This window comes from Rhincodon typus, chromosome 3, assembly GCF_021869965.1.
Source record: "Rhincodon typus isolate 14 chromosome 3, sRhiTyp1.1, whole genome shotgun sequence".
In the NCBI taxonomy this organism is placed as follows: domain Eukaryota; kingdom Metazoa; phylum Chordata; class Chondrichthyes; order Orectolobiformes; family Rhincodontidae; genus Rhincodon; species Rhincodon typus.
Window position 1 is genome coordinate 126,199,374 of NC_063334.1, and position 18,123 is coordinate 126,217,496.

At 44.3% G+C, this 18,123-nt stretch overlaps 1 protein-coding gene across 1 annotated transcript in view; it reads left to right on the forward strand.

Annotated features, from left to right (window-relative positions):
• The window catches only part of LOC109917113 (growth hormone receptor), a 108,506-nt gene that overhangs the window by 50,962 nt on the left and 39,421 nt on the right, over positions 1-18,123 (forward strand). Inside the window, exons 2-4 of the mRNA XM_020516897.2 lie at positions 6,066-6,180; positions 10,804-10,958; positions 12,497-12,675. Coding sequence (XP_020372486.2) covers positions 6,066-6,180; positions 10,804-10,958; positions 12,497-12,675 — 449 coding nt within the window. The remainder of the gene's footprint in view (positions 1-6,065; positions 6,181-10,803; positions 10,959-12,496; positions 12,676-18,123) is intronic.

Consider the following 18,123-nt stretch of genomic DNA (forward strand, 5'->3'; position numbering starts at 1 on the left):
CATTGAGTTATACCACATTAAACAGATCCTTTGGTCCAACTTGTCCAGGCTGACCAGATATCCTAAATTAATCTAGTCCCATTTGTCAGCATTTGGCCCATATCCCTCTTTGACCCTTCCTATTCATGTACCCATCTAGATGCCTTTTAAATGACATAATTCTACCAGCCTCCACTTGTCTGGCAGCTTGTTCCATATACACACCACCTTCTGAATGAAAAAGTTGCCCCTCAGGTCCCTTTTAAATCTTTCCCTTCTCACCTTAAACCTATGCCCTCTATTTTTGGACTCGCCTATCCTTGGAAAAAGACCTTGGCTATTCACCCTGTCCATGCCCCTCATGATTTTATAAGCCTCTATAAGATCAACCCTCAGCCTCCCATGTTCCGGGGAAAGTATCCTCAGCCTATTCAGCATCTCCCAATAGCTCAAACCCTCCAGCCCTGGCAAGACCCTTGTAAATCTTTTCTGAACCCTTTTGAGTTTAACAACACCTTTTATATATCAGGGAGACCCAAATTGTTTTTTCTGAAGAAGGGTCTCGACCTGAAACGTCAGCATTCCTGCTCCTCTGATGCTGCTTGGCCTGCTGTGTTCATCCAGCTCTACACCTTGTTATCTCAGATTCTCCAGCATCGGCAGTTCCTACTATCTCTGACCCAAATTGAATGTGGTTTTCTGAAAATGTCCTGTATAGCCGCAACATGACATCTTAACTTCCATACTCAATGCACTGACAAATGAAAGCAAGCATGCCAAATGCTTTCTTCACCACCCTTTCTATCCACAGCTCCACTTTCGAGGAACTTTGCACCTGCACCCATAAGACTCTTTGTTCGGCAGCACTCTCCAGGGCCCTACCATTAGTATAAGTATAAGTCCTGCCCTGGTCTGCCTTACCAAAATGCACTACCTCACATTTATCTAAATTAAACTCCATCTGCCATTCCTCGGCCCATTGGCCTATCTGATTAAGGTCCTATTGTACTCTGAGGTTAACTTCTTATTTGTCCAATAAACCACCAATTTTGGTGTCATCTGCAAACTTACTAACTATACCTCCCACATTCACATCCAAATCATTTATATAAATGATGAAAAGTAGTGGACTCAGCACTGATCCTTGCAGCACACCGAGCTGTGAGAGGGATACAAACAGTTTACAGAGAGATATTGATAAATTAAATAAGAGGCAAATGAAGTAGAATGTGGGAAAATGAGAGGTTGTTCATTTTGGAAGGGAGAACAAAAGAACAGGATATTATTTAGTGGAGAGAAACTACAGAAAGCTGCAACACAAGGGGACTCAGGGGTACTTGTGTATGAAACCCAGAAAGCTAGCACACAGAGGAAAGCAGGTTATCAGGAAGGCTAATGGAATGTTGGCCCTTTTTTCAGGGGGGTTGGAGTGTATGAGTAGGGCATTCTCACTGTAACTGTACAAGATGCTAGTGAGACCAGATCTAGAGCACTGCAAGCAGTTTTAGTCCTTTATTTAAGGAAAGATATTATTTCATTGGAGGCAGTTCAGAGAAAGTTCACTGGGATGATCCCTGGTATGGAGGGATTGTTTGTTTGAGCAAAGGCTAAACAGGTTGGGACCCTGCTCATTGGAGTTTAGAAGAATGAGGGGTGATCTAATTGAAACATACAGGATTCTTAAGGGGCTTCACAGGATAAAGCCAAGAGGATGTTTCCCCTCGGGGAGAGTCTAGGACCAGAGGGTATAGTACCAGAATAAAGACTGCCAAGTCTAAGACACGGGTGAGGAAGAATTTTTTTCTCTGAGGGTTGTGAGTCTTTGGAACTCATTGCCACAGAGATCTATGGGGGCAGAGTCCTTGTGATGACATAGTGGCATTATCGCTAGACTTTTAATCCAGAGACCCAGCTAACATTATGGGGACCCAGGTTGTAACTGTACTGAGCGGTGGTCACTCTATTGTGAAGCATTGTGAGTCATCAACTGCAGGAGGATTGTACTCCAGCACAATCTATAACCTAATAAAAACCAAAAGAACTGCGGATGCTGTAAATCAGGAACAAAAACAAAGTTGCTGGAAAAGCTCAACAGGTCTGGCAGCATCTGTGAAGGAGAAAACAGAGTTAACTTTTCGGATCCGGTGACCGTTCGTCAGGTCACCGGACCCGAAACGTTAACTCTGTTTTCTCCTTCACGGATGCTGCCAGACCTGCTGAGCTTTTCCAGCAACTTTATTTTTGTTCACAATCTGTAACCTCATGGTCCAGCATATCCCCTAATCAAGCCAGGGGATCAACCTGGTTCAATGGAGAGTGCAGGAGGGTATGCCAGGAGCAGCAGCAAGCATGCCTGAAGGTGAGGTATCAACCTGGTGAAGCCACCAAACAGGACTACTTGCACGCCAAACAGCGAGAGCAGCAAGTGATAGACAGAGCTAAGCGATCCTACAACTAACGGATCAGATCTAAGCTCTGCAGTCCTGCCACGTCCAGTTGTGAATGGTGGTGGACGATTAAACAATTCACTGGAGGAGGAGGCTCCACAAATATCCCCATCCTCAATGATGGAAGAGCCCAGCACACCAGTGCAAAAGATAAGGCTGAAGCTTTCACAGCAATCTTCAGCCAGAAGTGCCGAGTGGCAGTAATAGAAACAGTAACAAGTCCTCAGCAGATGCCATATCCCTAGGCCTGCACTTATTCCTGGAACGTCTGGACAACAAAGACATCTACATCAGATCCCTGCTCATTAACTACAGCTCCGCCTTCAACAGCATTATCCCCTCCAGACTAATCTCAAAACGCTGAGACCAGTCTTGGCTCCACCCTCTGCAACTGGATCCCCAGCTTTCTGACCCAGAGACCACAATCAGTGAAAATAGACAACTGCACCTCCTCCACAATAATCCTCAACACCAGAGCCCCCAAGGATGCATCCTAGGCCCCCTACTGTACTCCCTGTACACCCACAACTGTGTTGCCAAATTCCGAATGAACGCCATGTACAAGTTTGCCGATGACACCACCACAGTGGGACAGATATTGTAACGAGTCAAACTACAAATGGGAGATAGTGGGCTTGGTGACATGGTGCAATGAAAACAACCTCTCTCTCAACTTTGGCAAAACTAAAGAACTGATCACTGACTTCAGAAGGAAAGGAGGAGAACACGGCCCCATCCACATCAATGGAACTGAGGCTGAGAGGGTGGACAGCATCGAGTTCCTTGGAGTGACGATAACCGACAACCCATCCTGGACTTCCCACGTAGATGTGACGGTCAAGAAGGCATGACAATGCCTCTTCTTCCTCAGGCGGCTCAGGAAATTTGGCATGTCCATAAGGATACTCACCAACTTCTACAGATGCACCACTGAAAGCATACTATCCGGGTGCATAATGGCCTGGTATGGCAACTGTCCTGCCCAAGACTGTAAGAACCTACACAAGGTGGTGTGCGCAGCCCAGACCATCACGGAAGCCAACCTTCCATGGACTGTATTTACACGGAGTGCTGCCATGGAAATGCAGGCAACATAATCAAAGACCCATCACATCCTGATAATGATCTCCTACAACCTCTTCCATCAGGCCGAAGGTACAGAAGCCTGAACACATACGCGAGTAGGTTCAGGAACATCTTCTTCCCGACTGTTATCAGACTGATGAATGGACTCTGTAGCCTCAAATAATGCTGATCATGCTAACATTGATCTCGCTTAGTGCACGCCCTGTGCAATATAACCTGTATGCCTCTGTCTAAATCATTTTTGATCTGTACACGCTTGCTTACTACGATCTGCCTGTATTACTCATAAAGAAAGCTTTTGACTGTACTTCAGTATATGTCACAATCAATCAATCATCCATCTCAGCCTCCTCCAGTGGTCCCCAGCATTGCAGATACCAGTCTTCAATGAATTTGATTCACTTCCCATGATATCAAAACATGGTTGGTGACACTGGATACTGCAAAGGCAACGGGCCCTGACAACATTCTGGCAATAATACTGAAGGCTTGTGCTCCAGAACTTGCCACTCCTTTAATCAAGCTGTTCCAGTACAGTTACGACACTGGCATCTACCAGACAATGTGGAAAATTGCCGAAGTATGTGCTGTACATAAAAAGCAGGACAAATCCAACCCAGCCAATTACTGCCTCACTAGTCTACTCTCAATCATTAGTAAAGTGATGGAAGGTGTCATCAACAGTGCCAACAAGCAGCATCTACGGAGCAATAACCTGCTCAGTGACGCCCAGTTTGCATTCTGCCAGGTCACTCAGCTCCTGACCTCATTACAGCCTTAGTTCAAACATGGACAAAGATGGTCATGAATGTTGAAGGTCAGTCATCTCAGCTCCAGACATCTCTGCAGGAATTCCTCAGAGTAGTGACCTAGGCCCAACCATCTTCAGCTGCTTCATCAATGACCTTCCCTCCATCATAAGGTCAGATGTGGGAAAGTTCATCAATGGTTGTGCAATATTCAGCACCATTCGCAACTCCTCAAATACTTAAGCAATCCATGTTCAAACGCAACAAGATCTGGAGAATATCCAGGCTTGGGCTGACAAGTCACAAGTAACATTCACACTACACAAATGCCAGGCAATGACCATCACCAATAAGAGACAATGTAACCACCTCCCTCCCCTCGCCGGCACTTAACAGTATTACCATCACTGAATTTCTACTGTCAACATCCTGGGGGTTATCATTGACCAGAAACTCAACTGGACTCACCACATAAACACAGTGGCTACAAGAGCAGGTCAAAGGTGAGAAATATTGCGACAAGTAACACCTCCTGACTTCCCTGCCTGTTCTCCATCTACAAGGCACAAGTCAGGAGTGTGATGGAATACTCCCCACTTGCCTGGATGAGTGCAGCCCCAACAACACTCAAGAAGATTGACACCATCCAGGACAAAACAGCCCGTTTGTATGGCATTACATCCACAAGCATCTACTCCCTCCACCATCGACATTCAGTAGCAGCAGTATGTACTATCTACAAGATGCACTGCAGAAATTAAGCAAAGCTCTTGAGACAGCACCTTCCAAACCCACAACCACTTCGATCTAGAAGGACAAGGGCAGCAGATACATGGGAACACCACCACCTTCAAGGTCCCCCCCATGCCACTCACCATCCTGACTTGGAAATGTATTGCTGTTCCTTCACTGCAGCTGAGTCAAAATCCTGGAATTCCCTCCCTAATGGCATTGTGGGTCAGCCTAGATATACTGCAATGGTTCAAGAAGGCAGATCACCATCACCTTCTCAAAGGCAACGATGGACGGGCAATAAATGCTGGCCAGCCAGCAATGCCCACATTCCGCAAAAGAATAAATTAGAAAAAAAATTTAACGTTGAGATAGATTCTTGATCAGTCGGGGAATTAAAGGTTACAAGGAAAATGCAGGAAATTGGATATGAGGAATGTTGGATCAGTCATGATCCTATTGCAGGGCGAACAGCCCACTCTTGTTCCTCTTTCTTATAGTCTTATGGTGCGTTGTTTCTGTAATAAATTAGTTATTATCCTCCTATATTGCATTTGATTTGACCTGTGCACCATGTGTATGGCCAAAAATTTCTTGGCTTCCCAGCTCTGTGCTGGTATGGGACTGTAAACTGTACTTGCTACGATGTGCTGAAAACTCTTTCAGGAGGGATAAAGACCTAAAGCAGCGAAGTGGACCAGGTGAAGATATCAACTGTGCTGCTGCAGACATAGGTTGAAAGTGGGAAATGCAATGGACCTTAACTGGTGCAGAGATAAGTGAGGAGGTGAATTTAGGATGAGAGAAATGTTACCGGCATTCAGTGTTGTTTGGATGAGAGAGGTTAGGGGAGCCTCACCAGAGGAAGCCATTCTGTGGGGTTATCGTGGGCTTTTGCTGACCCTTCAGCAACTGTGTACATTCATTGGAAAGGATGGTGAATGATCCTGAAACTGTTGGAATCCTCTTTTATTTTACAGCAGTGAGTGTTGTGGTAGGCAGGAATATTGTTAATCATGCATATGTACCTCAGTGACATTGTGAATCTTTCATCTCTTATTTCCTCTCAAAGGGCCTAAAATCACAGAATGTCACTCAGCTGATCAGGAGACGTTCACATGTAGCTGGAGTGTGGGAAACTTCCAGAACCTGACAGAATATCAACTAAAATTCTTTTATATAAAAGGGTAAGGTTTAACACTGATGAATTGCTGCATTTCTCTCTCTATTATCTTTGTTTGTAGAAATGCTGTGTCTTATGTTCTACATGTTTCAGGCTGCCCAGTACACTAATGGCAATGTTCAATTCTAAAAATATCCAACAACTAGATTAGCTTCAAAGCATAAATCCTTCACTTTCAGCAATCACACTGACTGAAGCTTTCAGGGTCACTAACCATGAAGTGGGGAGTTCTCGTATGCACAACACAACAAATATCCACTTAACAGCATTGAGCAAATCTTGTGATTGTAGTTTTCCCTGATGAGAGAGAACATTTCTGACAGAAGACCACATGCTGTAGACCAGGGAGGTCCCAGGTTGTGTGCTGCTACCAATCATGGCTATATCAGACAACACACCTCTAGAAAGATACAAGATTGTTGAAGAGACATGGAAGAGAGTTGCTCAAACATTTCTTGGACTGAGGGATTGCAGTTATGTGAACACAACTGGTGAAGATGTACTTCTTCTCCTTCAAGCAGAGAGGGCTAAGAAGAGACTTGAGACAGTTGTTCAGAATTATGAAGATTTTAGCTAGATTAAAAAAGAAAAATAATTTCCAATGGCTGAAAATATTAAGAAGCAACGATTTGAGATGATCGACAAAAGAACTAGAGGCTACACTAGGAAAACTTTGCTTTTTCAGCGATGTGTATTTAGGATTTGGAATTCAGTGCCTGATAAAGTGGCTCAATCATGTTCAATCAAATGAATCAATTGTAGGGGGAAACGATAGCCTCATGGTATTATTGCTGGACTGTTAATCCAGAGACCCAGATAATGTTCTGGGGACCCGGGTTCAAATCCCGCTACAGCAGATGGTGGAATTTGAATTCAATAAAATATCTGGAATTAAGAATCTAACAATGATCGTGAATCCATTGTTTATTGTCAGGGCAAAAACCCATCTGGTTCACTAATGTCCTTTGGGGAAGGAAACTGCCATCCTTACTTGGTCTGGCCTACGTGTGACTCCAGACCCACAGCAATGTGGTTGACTCTTAACTGCCCTCTGGGTAATTAGGGATGGGCAATGAATGCTGCCTAGCCAGTGTCGCCCTTCATCCTGTGAATGAATAAAGGGAAAAAAAAACCTTCAAATGGAAATTACTTGAAGAGGAGAAAATTGCTGCAATAAGAGGAACTGGCATGGGAATGAGGTTCATCCAATTCATTTCAAAAGAGCTACCCCAGACTCATCAGAGCAGTTGGCCTCTTTCTGTATTGGTCTACTTTAGAATAGTTGAATAGTAAAGGACATTATTGCAACCTTAATGACCATTGTTTATAAACACTTAGAGAGGGGAAATTCTGATCAGCTGTCCCTCAGAAATATGGATCGTACCTCAATTCTGGCAGTTCTTTCATAGCATAGAACTGCCAGAGAAAGGCAAACCATGTCTCCCCTTTCCAGAGGAGTCAGCCACCGTACTGTGACATTTAAAGGTCCAGAATCACAGACAGGGGGTAGGGTGGTAGGTGCATAAGATGCCAAATAGAAAGGGGCTAGGGTGCCAAATGGATAGGGTACAAGGTTGCAAGAGGCCCAGGTTGGTCTAAATAGGTGGGAGAAATTGGGTCTGACAGGGGAGCCTGGGGTTTGACTGTCAGGTATAGTGGTGGTGACAAGTTTGGGGATCAGGTTCCTGACTAGTAGCCAGGGTTGGGCACAGAGGGGGATGAGAAGGTCAGGTGCCCAGGGGAGGTCCCAGGTCTTGGGGGATGTTGACTGAAAGTCTGGTTGGTATAACGAACCTGATAAGGCATAGATGGGGATGTGAGAGTTAAGATTATGGTCAGTTTAACAGTTACTCAGGAGTTAGACTATTGACTATGGTCTAACTATTTCTGAATAACTAATTCACTTAGTTTCATCAGAACTCTCTGAATCACTGATTTAAATGGAGAATTCCAGAGGGTTCTGGGCAGAAAGGAATTGCCCAGAGGAAAATTAAATTTCCCAGGAAATTCCTTGAGAGTATGCTATGATGGGGACTCCACAGAGTCCCTTTCTGCAGCACCGACCTGTGCTGGATTAACAAGTGTCTATCAGAAAACCCAGGCCATAAAAACTCCGGCAGGGCTCCTGTCAGCTATCCACTGTTGGTGAGTTTGCAACACAGATCAAAATCTTTCAGTTAAAGAACCTGCTGGTACCTATTCTCTGATTGCACATCTGGTGAAGAATCATGAGATAACAAGGTGTAGAGCTGGATGAACACAGCAGGCCAAGCAGCATCAGAAGAGCAGGAAGGCTGATGTTTCAGGCCTAGACCCTTCTTCAGAAATGTCTAGGCCCGAAACATCAGCCTTCCTGCTCCTCTGATGCTGCTTGGCCTGCCGTGTTCATCCAGTTCTACACCCTGTTATCTCAGATTCTCCAGCATCTGCAGTTCCTACTATCTCTGGTGAAGAATCATAGAGCTTTCTAGCACGGAAAGAGACTTTTCATCTCATTGCATTTGGACTGGTCATCAAGTCCTTATCTACTCTAGTCCCACTTTCTAGCACTTGCCGTTTCAAGTGTTCATCTAAGTATTTCTTAAATGTTTTGAGTGCTCCTGCTTCTATCACTCTTTCAGGCAGTAAGTTTCAGATAATGTTAACCCACTTTAACCCTCCTGCTTCTTATCTTAAATCTATGACCCCTGGTTATTAACCACTCTACTCAGGGTTAAAGTTTCTTTTACACCCTACCTAAGCCATCTTGCAAACTGCAGTCGGATCCCCCTCTCAACCTTCTCTGCTCTAAGGAAAACAACCCCAGCTTATCTAGTCTGTCTTCACAGCTGAATCACTCCAGCCCAGGCAACATCCTGGTGAATCTCCTCTGCTCCCCCTCCAGTGTAATCACTGTGTAAGCAACCAGAACTGCACTCAGTATTCCAGCTGTGGCCTAACTAATGTATATAGCTACATCATAGCCTCTTTGCTCTTGTATTCAATGCCTTGACTAATCAAGCAAGTATCCATAATTCCTCCTTAACCACCTCACCACTGTCTTCAAGAATCTATGGACATGCACACCAAGGTCCCTCTGGTCCTCTGTACTCCCTAGGGTCCTACCATTCAGCTTGTACTCCCTTGCCTTGTTAGTGCTGCCAAAATTTAACACCTCACACCCTTTTCTGGATTAAATTCTATTTGCCACTGTTCTGAATAGCTGCTAGGACAAAGACTGGGCAACCATGCACTATATCCAGAAACAGTTAACCATGAAGAGGAAAGGAAGAAGAATTGACTGTCAGAGAAAAAACCTTCATACTAACATAGACATTGTTCTCAAGATATCTTCAAAGAATATTTGCACAGAGAAAATATAGCCACTCCATCAGTGGACAGAATCCTCTCTTTCTGGTGGTGAGCTTGTAGCAGAAAAGGACTTAATTTGACAGGATGATGACATACCCAAACCCCATGTCTACCAGAGTGAAGTTTCAGGTGGGAAGCCTGGGAAGGTTGACCTTCCTTCCCTTTTGCCTCTTAATGACTCCTCTAGGTACTCCTCCTACCATTACTAGCATTAACCTGGCTGCACGTGGCTATGTTGCCATGTGGTTTGCATGTTCAACTGTGCAGCCATATTGTTAGTTCTGGGGGTGCGTCATTGATCAAAAGCACTTAGAGTCATACAGTCATAGAGTTATGCGGAAACAGACCCTTTGATCCAACTCATCCATGCTGACCTGATATCCTAAATAAATCTGGCCCCATTTGCCAGTATTTGGCCTATATCCCCCCAAACCCTTCCTATTCATATACTCATCCAGATGCCTTTTAAATGTTGTAATTGTACCAGCCTCCACCATTTCCTCTGGCAGCTCATTCCATACACACACCATCTTCTGCCTGAAAATGTTACCCCTTAGGTCCCTTTTAAATCTTTCCCCTCTTACCTTGAACCTATGCCCTCTAGTTTTGGACTCCCAACCCCCACCCCACCCTGGGAAAGGTCCTCGTTTATTTACCCCATCCATGCCTCTTATGATTTTATAAACCACTATAAGGTCACCCCTCAGCCTCCGACACTCTAGAAAAAATAGCCTCAGTCTATTCAGCCTCTTCCTATAGTTCAAACCCCCCAACCCTGGCAAGATCCTTGTAAATCTTTTCTGAACCCTTTCAAGTTTCACAACATCCTTCCTATTAGCAGGGACTTGTTTCCTGATTGAGACACTCAATATCAGGAATCGGGCCACTCACTGAGAGCCACCCTCTATCCTTGTTGCCAACCCTCCTGCATCCTTCTCCCCATGACTCCCACCTGGCCTCTAAGTGGCTGGCAGCTCACAGTAGGCAAGGCTTCTAATATGATCATGGCTGATCGTCCAAATCAGTCCCCTGTTCCCGCCTTCTCCCCATCGTGACAGAGAAAAGAAAATGATTGTGACCAATGCTTCTGTCAACAACCTAGGATCCAACAAGGTGACCTCCTGACTTTTCTATGATGTAACATTTGTGCCAACTTTCCTTCTTTATACCGACTGTAGCCCCTACGTCTTTATCTAGCCTATACTGTACTTAAAGCAAGGAATAATTGCAAACCAAGTTGTGATGGAATTATTGAATGACTGTTATTTCTGTCCAGAGAAAGCCATGACTGGAGAGAATGTCCAACATACATCAACAGAGAAACCAGTTGCTACTTCAATCAATCGTACACTTCAGAGATGGAGTACTGTGTGCAACTGAAATCCGACAACATCACGCATGAACAGCGATGTTTTACACTCAATGATATTGGTAAATAAACAGCTGTCAGCAATACTATGAGCTGAATATTATGATTGCTTCTTGGCAAGTAGTTGGCAAGGCTGATTAGTTTGTGTTTCAGATTCACAGCCTCTGGGGTGACCTTCACTCAAGTATGATAACTCAATATTCAAATTAAACAGTCAGGAGCCTATCAGTGCTCATATCTGGTGGTGTCACCCCCACACCTCACTCCCTCCTGGCTGTACCTGCTCATTCCACTTCACTTGTCTGTAACTCCTCCCTCACTATCTCCCGTCTTTCCTCCTCATATCCCTCCATTCCCTTCTCACTCCCTTCACTCCTCACTCACCCTTCACGCCACCATTTCCACCTTTCTGCATCTCCCTCACTTCCCTCTCACCATATCCCCTCATTTCTCCTCATTCTTTATCATTTCCCCCAATTGTATTCCCCGATCCTCCCTCACTGTACTCCCCCATTTCTCTTCACTCCCCTTCAGTATATCCCCTCCTGTTCTCCTCTTGCTGTGTCACCCATTGATTATTGACGATCAGTGCTTATTGTCAAAATCACTGAAAAATGTTGGATCTCTGATTGTTGTCCGATTTGCTAATTAACATTGGAACGCCAATTACTGTTGGAATCGCTGATTACTGTTGGAATCCATGATTATTGTTAAATTTAATGATTATCATTCAAATCACTGATTATAGTTAAAATCACAGATTGTTGTTGGAATCTCTGATTGTTATTAGAATCCGTGATTGTTGTTGGAGTCACTGACTATTGTTGGAATCGCTGATAATTGTTGGAATCCCTAATTATTATTGGATTCAATGATTATTGTTGGAATTACTGACTAATGTAGGAATTGCTAATTATTGTCAGAATTGTTGCTTATTTTTGGATTTACTGATTATTTTTGGAATCCCTGATTATTGTTGGAACTGCTGATTATTGTGAGAATCACTGACTGTTGTCAGAACCCCTGATTATTGTTGGAATCGCTGATTATTGTCAGAGTCCCTGATTATTGTTGAATTCACTGATTACCATTGGAATTTTGATTAGAGTTGGAATCACTGATTACTGTTAGGTTCATTGATTATTGTTGGAATCATTGATTATTGTTGGAATTTTGATTACAGTCTGAATCCCTGATTTTTGTGCATTTGCTGGTTATTTTTGGAATCATTAATTATTTTTAGAATCACTGATTATTGTCAGATCTCTTATTGTTGTCGGATTCACTGATTAACACTGGAATGCTGATTATTATCAGAATCACCGATTATTGTCGGAATCCCAGACTAAAATTGGAATCACTGGTTACTGTTGGAATCCATGATTATTGTTGGAATTGGTGATTATTGTTGGGTTCACTGATTATTCTGATTGACTGATCACTGTTGGAATCACTGACTATTGTTAGAAGCATTAATTACCGTTGGAATTCCTGACTGTAGTTGGAATTATTGATTACTGTTAGAATTCCTGATTATTGTTGGAATTGCTGATCCTTCTCAGAATTCCTGATCATTGTTCAATCTCTTTTGTTCTGTCAGTGAAACCAGATGCTCCAAGCTCACTGAACTGGGCTCTCTTAAACATTAGCCAATCGGGATTATTCATGGATATTCAATTGTGGTGGGAAGACATGGTGAACTCAGAGCCCAGTGCAGGGTGGACTCCTCGGCGATATGAAATTCAGTATAAACCCCAAGAGGCAGAGCTCTGGAAATCGGTAGGTGCACAGACAACTTATCTCCTTTTGGCAAGGTTCAGATTCCTTTCATCATGTCCCGTATGCACAGTCTATGGTCATGACCACGATCTGTGACTATCACACATGGACTTTGCAACTGGCTTTACTAAGATGATGATCCTGGAAAAGTCAGTTAAGTGAAGACGTCAGTTGATCAGGACGAGGCATCCCAGGACACTGACAGGATTGAGGGTGGAATTTTAAGTTATTCATGGGATACGGGTGTTGCTAGCTGGGCCAGCATTTATTGTCCTCCCACATACAATGGTGGTCCCAGAGCACTGGAGAATTGTAAACGTCATATCCTGTTCAAGAAATTACTATTGAATAAAATGATCTATCTGTGTCTTAAATACACTCAATGAGTTGGCCTTACAGCCTTCTGTGGCAATAAGTTCCACAGATTCACTGCCCTCTGGATGAAGAAATTCCTCCTCATCTCAGTTATAAAGGGTCAAACCTTTACCCTGAGGCTGTGCCCTCAGCTCCTCACCTCTCCGACTAATGGAAACATCTTCTCCACATCCATTCTATCCAGGCCTCTCAGTATTCTGCAAGTTTCAATCAGATTCTCCCTCACTTTTCTAAACTCCATCGAATGCAGACCCAGAATTCTCAACCACGTGCTGTGGCAGACAATTCCAAAGGTTCACCACTCTCTGGGTATGACAGTTTTCTCCTTATCTCAGTTCTAAACGACATACCCCAAATCCTTAGACTGTGAACCCTGGTTCTGTAATATCTTTCCAGTGTTTACCCTGTCTAATCCTGTGAGAATTTTATAAGTTTCTATGAGATTTCCCCTCATCCTTTTAAACTGCAGTGAATCTATTCCTAACCAATCAAGGCTGTCTTCATATGTCAATCCTGCCATCCCAGGAATCAATCTTTTATACCTCTGTTATATTCCTCCATAGCTAGAATGTCCTTCTTCAAACAAGGAGACCAAAACGGCACATAGTATTCCAGGTGTGGTCTCACCAAGGCCCTATACAATTGTAGCAAGACATCCTTGCTCCTGTACTCGAATCCTCTCGCAATGAAGGTCAACAGTCCATACGCCTTCTTCACCGCCTGCTGCACCTGCATGCTTACTCTCAGCGACTGGTGTACAAGGATGCCCAGCTCTCAGTGCACCTCCCTCTCTCCCAATCTATCAACATTTAGATAACAATCTGCCTCCTGTTCTTGCTACCAAAGTTGGTAACTTCATATGTACGAACATTATGCTGCATTTACCATGCATTTGCTCACTCACTCAACTTGTCGAAATGACACCTAAACATCTCTGCATCACCCTTACAGCTCATCCACCTGCCCAAATTTGTATCATCTGCAAATTTGGAAATATTACATTTCATTCCCTCATCAAAATAATTAATATACCATATGAATAGCTAGGGTCCTTGCACTGATCCCTGTGTACCGACAGGTCACTGACTGCTTCTTAGAAAATGACCCATTTATACCTACCCTTTGTTTCCTGTCTGCCAACCATCTTACTGTCCATGCCAATACACCACCCCAATCTTTAAGTTTACATGATAATCTTTTATGCGGGACTTTTCAAAAGCCTTCTGAGAAAGCTAAGTAATCCATGTCCAGTGGATCAATAACTCTACAGGTTACATCATCAAAGAATTCCAGTAAATTTGTCAAGAATGATTTCCTTTTCATAAATCCACGCTGTCTCTGTCCAATCCTGCCACTGTTTTCCAAGTGCGGTGCTATTAAATCTTGTATAATGGACTCTAGCATTTTCCCACTACCAATGTCAGACTCATTAGTCTATAATTCCGTTTTCGCTCTCCATCCCTTTTGAAGTAGTGGTGCTACATTAGCTACCTCCAATCCACAGGAACTGTTCCAAACTCTATAGATTCTTGAAAGATTACAAACAATGCATCCAGTATTTCTAGGGCCATTTCCTTAAGTACTCTGGGATGTAGTTATTGGCCGCTGGGGATTTGTTGCCATTTATTCCCATCAATTTCATCAACACCATTTCCCTAGTAATACTGATTTCCTTTAGTTCCTCCTTCTCACTGCGTTCCCCAAATTTTTGGAAGTTTATTTATGTCGTCCTTTGCAAAGATAGAGTCAAAATATGTCGTTAAATGGTCTTCCATCTCTCTATGTTCTCCAGTTTAACTTGCCCTGTTTCTGACTGTAAGGGACATACATTTGTCTTCACTAATCTTTTTTCTTTACATATCTATGGAAACTTTTACAATCAGTCTATATGTCCCCTGCAAGCTTATTTTTGCACTCTATTTTGCCCTCTTAATCAACGCCTTGGGAGAAACAGTTCCCATTGGCAGAAGGGTCATGAACTTGTTAACTTGATTAGTAAAAGATGGAGGGTAGAATCGAATGCAGGTCCCTGGTGCTGTGAAGCAGCAGTGCTAACCACTGAGTCACCATGCCGCCCGTGTTAGTAGTTTAAAAGACAAAAATAAAAGTCATGGTGATTTGGTGCTGGTAAAGTCACTCAGCTGTGTGTGATAGCACTTCTGAATATATTAAAAAAAAAGGCAGACCCGTAAGGGGTTTTTTGGAGCAGTGGTAGTGTTCCTACTTCTGAGCCAGGAGGCATACGTTCAAGTCCCACCTACTCCAGAGGTGTGTAATGACATCTTTGAACAGGTTGATTAGAAAACATAAAAAAGCAGGCCCATGAGGGCTCTTGTGGAACAATGGTAGTGTTCCTACTTCTGGGCCAGGAAGCACAGGTTCAAGTGCCACCTGCTCCAGACCTAGGAATGAGCCTGTTCTACTTAATTCTAAGACACTATGAGTAATGACTTCATTTTGGTGTTCCTTCCCAGTCAGGTTTCCTGAGTTATTGCACTGTCCTAATTGTATTTGTTTATTAGGCAGGAAGGACTTTTTCACCTTGACTTCTGAGCTCAGTCCTCGCTGCAGACAGAAATAATTAAACTGCAACTGAAGCAATGCCCTCAACAAATTTCACTGTTCCTGTCTCTAAGTGTGGAACTGCTGGCTGCCTTCAGAGTAGCTGTTTTATTCAGTCATCTCACTGTAATGTTTTAACATGCACGTATGAACAAATGTTAAGATACTAAGGCTTAGGAAAAGCAACACTTTTAACTGGGGCAGGTAGAGGCCTTGTTGAAGGGGATCTCTTTATGTAAACACCATTGGCTGCCAGCTGAGCCCCATCAGGGAGGCAGCCAGAGACTGGCTGGTCAACAAATCCACCCTCTCATTCCCCTGTCATTTCACAAGAACAGACTGAACAGAGGTTTGAACAGACAAATGGTCAAACTTCAACTCTCTGGCCAAATATTTTCTTAAATGAAGAACTTGCTGCAGACTGTTTTCTAACAGGAAAGGTGCATTTTTGTTCTGTTCCATTTTGCCTCTCCCTCTGACACACTTAGGCACCAGCAATGCTCCAGCAGGGGGCCTGAGTGGTCATTCTTCAAACTGTGACATTGACGGTAAGCAGGTTGTTTCGAAGATAACTGAACCTGAATTTTTGAGCTTGTTTAATATCAACACATAGCCCTTCCGGCTGCTGAGACATAGTCATTAGTAAGAACTCTGTCTTCTCACTAGCTGAGACAAGCAGAAGCCGATTACAATATCACAACCGCACAAAAACCAGGGGCTCTGTCTCATCTGGTTCGTGATGTGGAGGTGCCAGTGTTGCACTGGGGTAGACAAAGTCAGAAGTCACATGACACCAGGTTATAGTCCAGTAGGTTTATTTGAAATCACAAGCTTTTGGAGCGTAGCCCTTTCATCAGGTGACTTAATCTGATGAAAGGGCTACGCTCCAAAAGTTTGTGATTTCAAATAAACCTGTTGGACAATAACCTGGTGTCATGTGACTTCTGATTTCATCTGCTTCAGTAACAGAACACATGAAGCATTATTTGAAGAGTGGTTCTGACAAATCAAGAGCAGAGGTAGGCCACTCAACTCCTAAAACTTGTTAATAATTTGGTAATTATTTATTAAGATGTAATAATTTATCCAAAAAATCCTTGGCTCTGATTATACCACACTCCTGCCTGACCCCAATAACCTTTCACCCCCTTGCTTACCAAGAATCTAATGTGATCTGCTGCATTCGCTGCTCCTGATGTGGCCTCCTCTACATCGGTGAGACCAAGCGAAGGCTCGGAGATCACTTTGGAGAGCACCTGCGCTCTGTTTGCTATAAACGAACAACAACTTCCAGTCGCAAACCACTTCAACTCCCCCTCCCACCCCCTGGACGACATGTCCTTCCTGGGCCTCCTCCAGTGTCACAACGACACCGCCCGAAACTGGAGGAGCAGCACCTCATATTCCGCCTTGGGAGCCTCCAACCCAATGGTCTCAACATGGACTTTACTAGTTTCAAAATCTCCCCACCCCCGGCCTCATCCCATGACCAACACACCCTCTCATCCCGACCTCCTTGACCTGTCCGTCTTCTCTCCCACCTATCCGCTCCTCCCACCTCACTGACCAATCCTCACCACTGCCTACCTGCACTCACTTATCACCATTCCACCTACCCCAGTTGGGGTGTTCCACTCCCAAACATCCCAGATATCCTCTTAATTCAAGAACTGCAACGTCCCCCCCTTCAGTGGTCGAAAACGCTTTCGACCGCATCTCTTGCATTTCCCGCACCTCTGCCTTCACATCCCCTCCCTGCAATAAAAACAAAGACAGAATCCCCCTTGTCCTCACGTTACACCCCATTAACCTCCAGATTCAACATATCATTCTCCACCACTTCCACCACCTGCAATCTGACCTCACAACCAAGGATATATTTCCCTCCCCACCCCTATCTGCCTTCCATAGGGACCGCTCTCTCCACGACTCCCTCATCTGCTCCACACTCTCCACTAGCCCCACCACCCCCGGCACCTTTCCCTGCAACCGCAGGAAGTGTTACACCTGACCTTACACCTCTCCCCCTCAACTCCATCCAAGGACCCAAAAAACCTACCACATCAGACAGATGTTCACCTGCACATCTGTCAATGTGGTCTGTTGCATCCGCTGTTCCCGATGTGGCCTCCTTTAGATTGGTGAGACCAATTGGAGGCTCGGAGACCGCTTTGTAAAGCACCTGCGCTCTGTTCACGACAAACGACAACACCTTCCAGTCGCGAACCACTTCAGCACCCCCTCCCAATCCCTGGACGACATGTCCATCCTGGGCCTCCTCCAGTGTCACAACGACGCCATCCGGAAACTGGAGGAGCAGCACCTCCTATTCCGCCTTGGAAGCCTACAACCCAGTGGTTTCAATGTGGACTTTACTAGTTTCAAAATCTCCCCACCCCTGGCCTCATCCCATGACCAACCCTCCCTCTCATCCCCACCTCCTTGACCTGTCGTCTTCTCTCCCACCTATCCACTCCTTCCCCCTCACTGACCAATCTCCACCACTGCCTA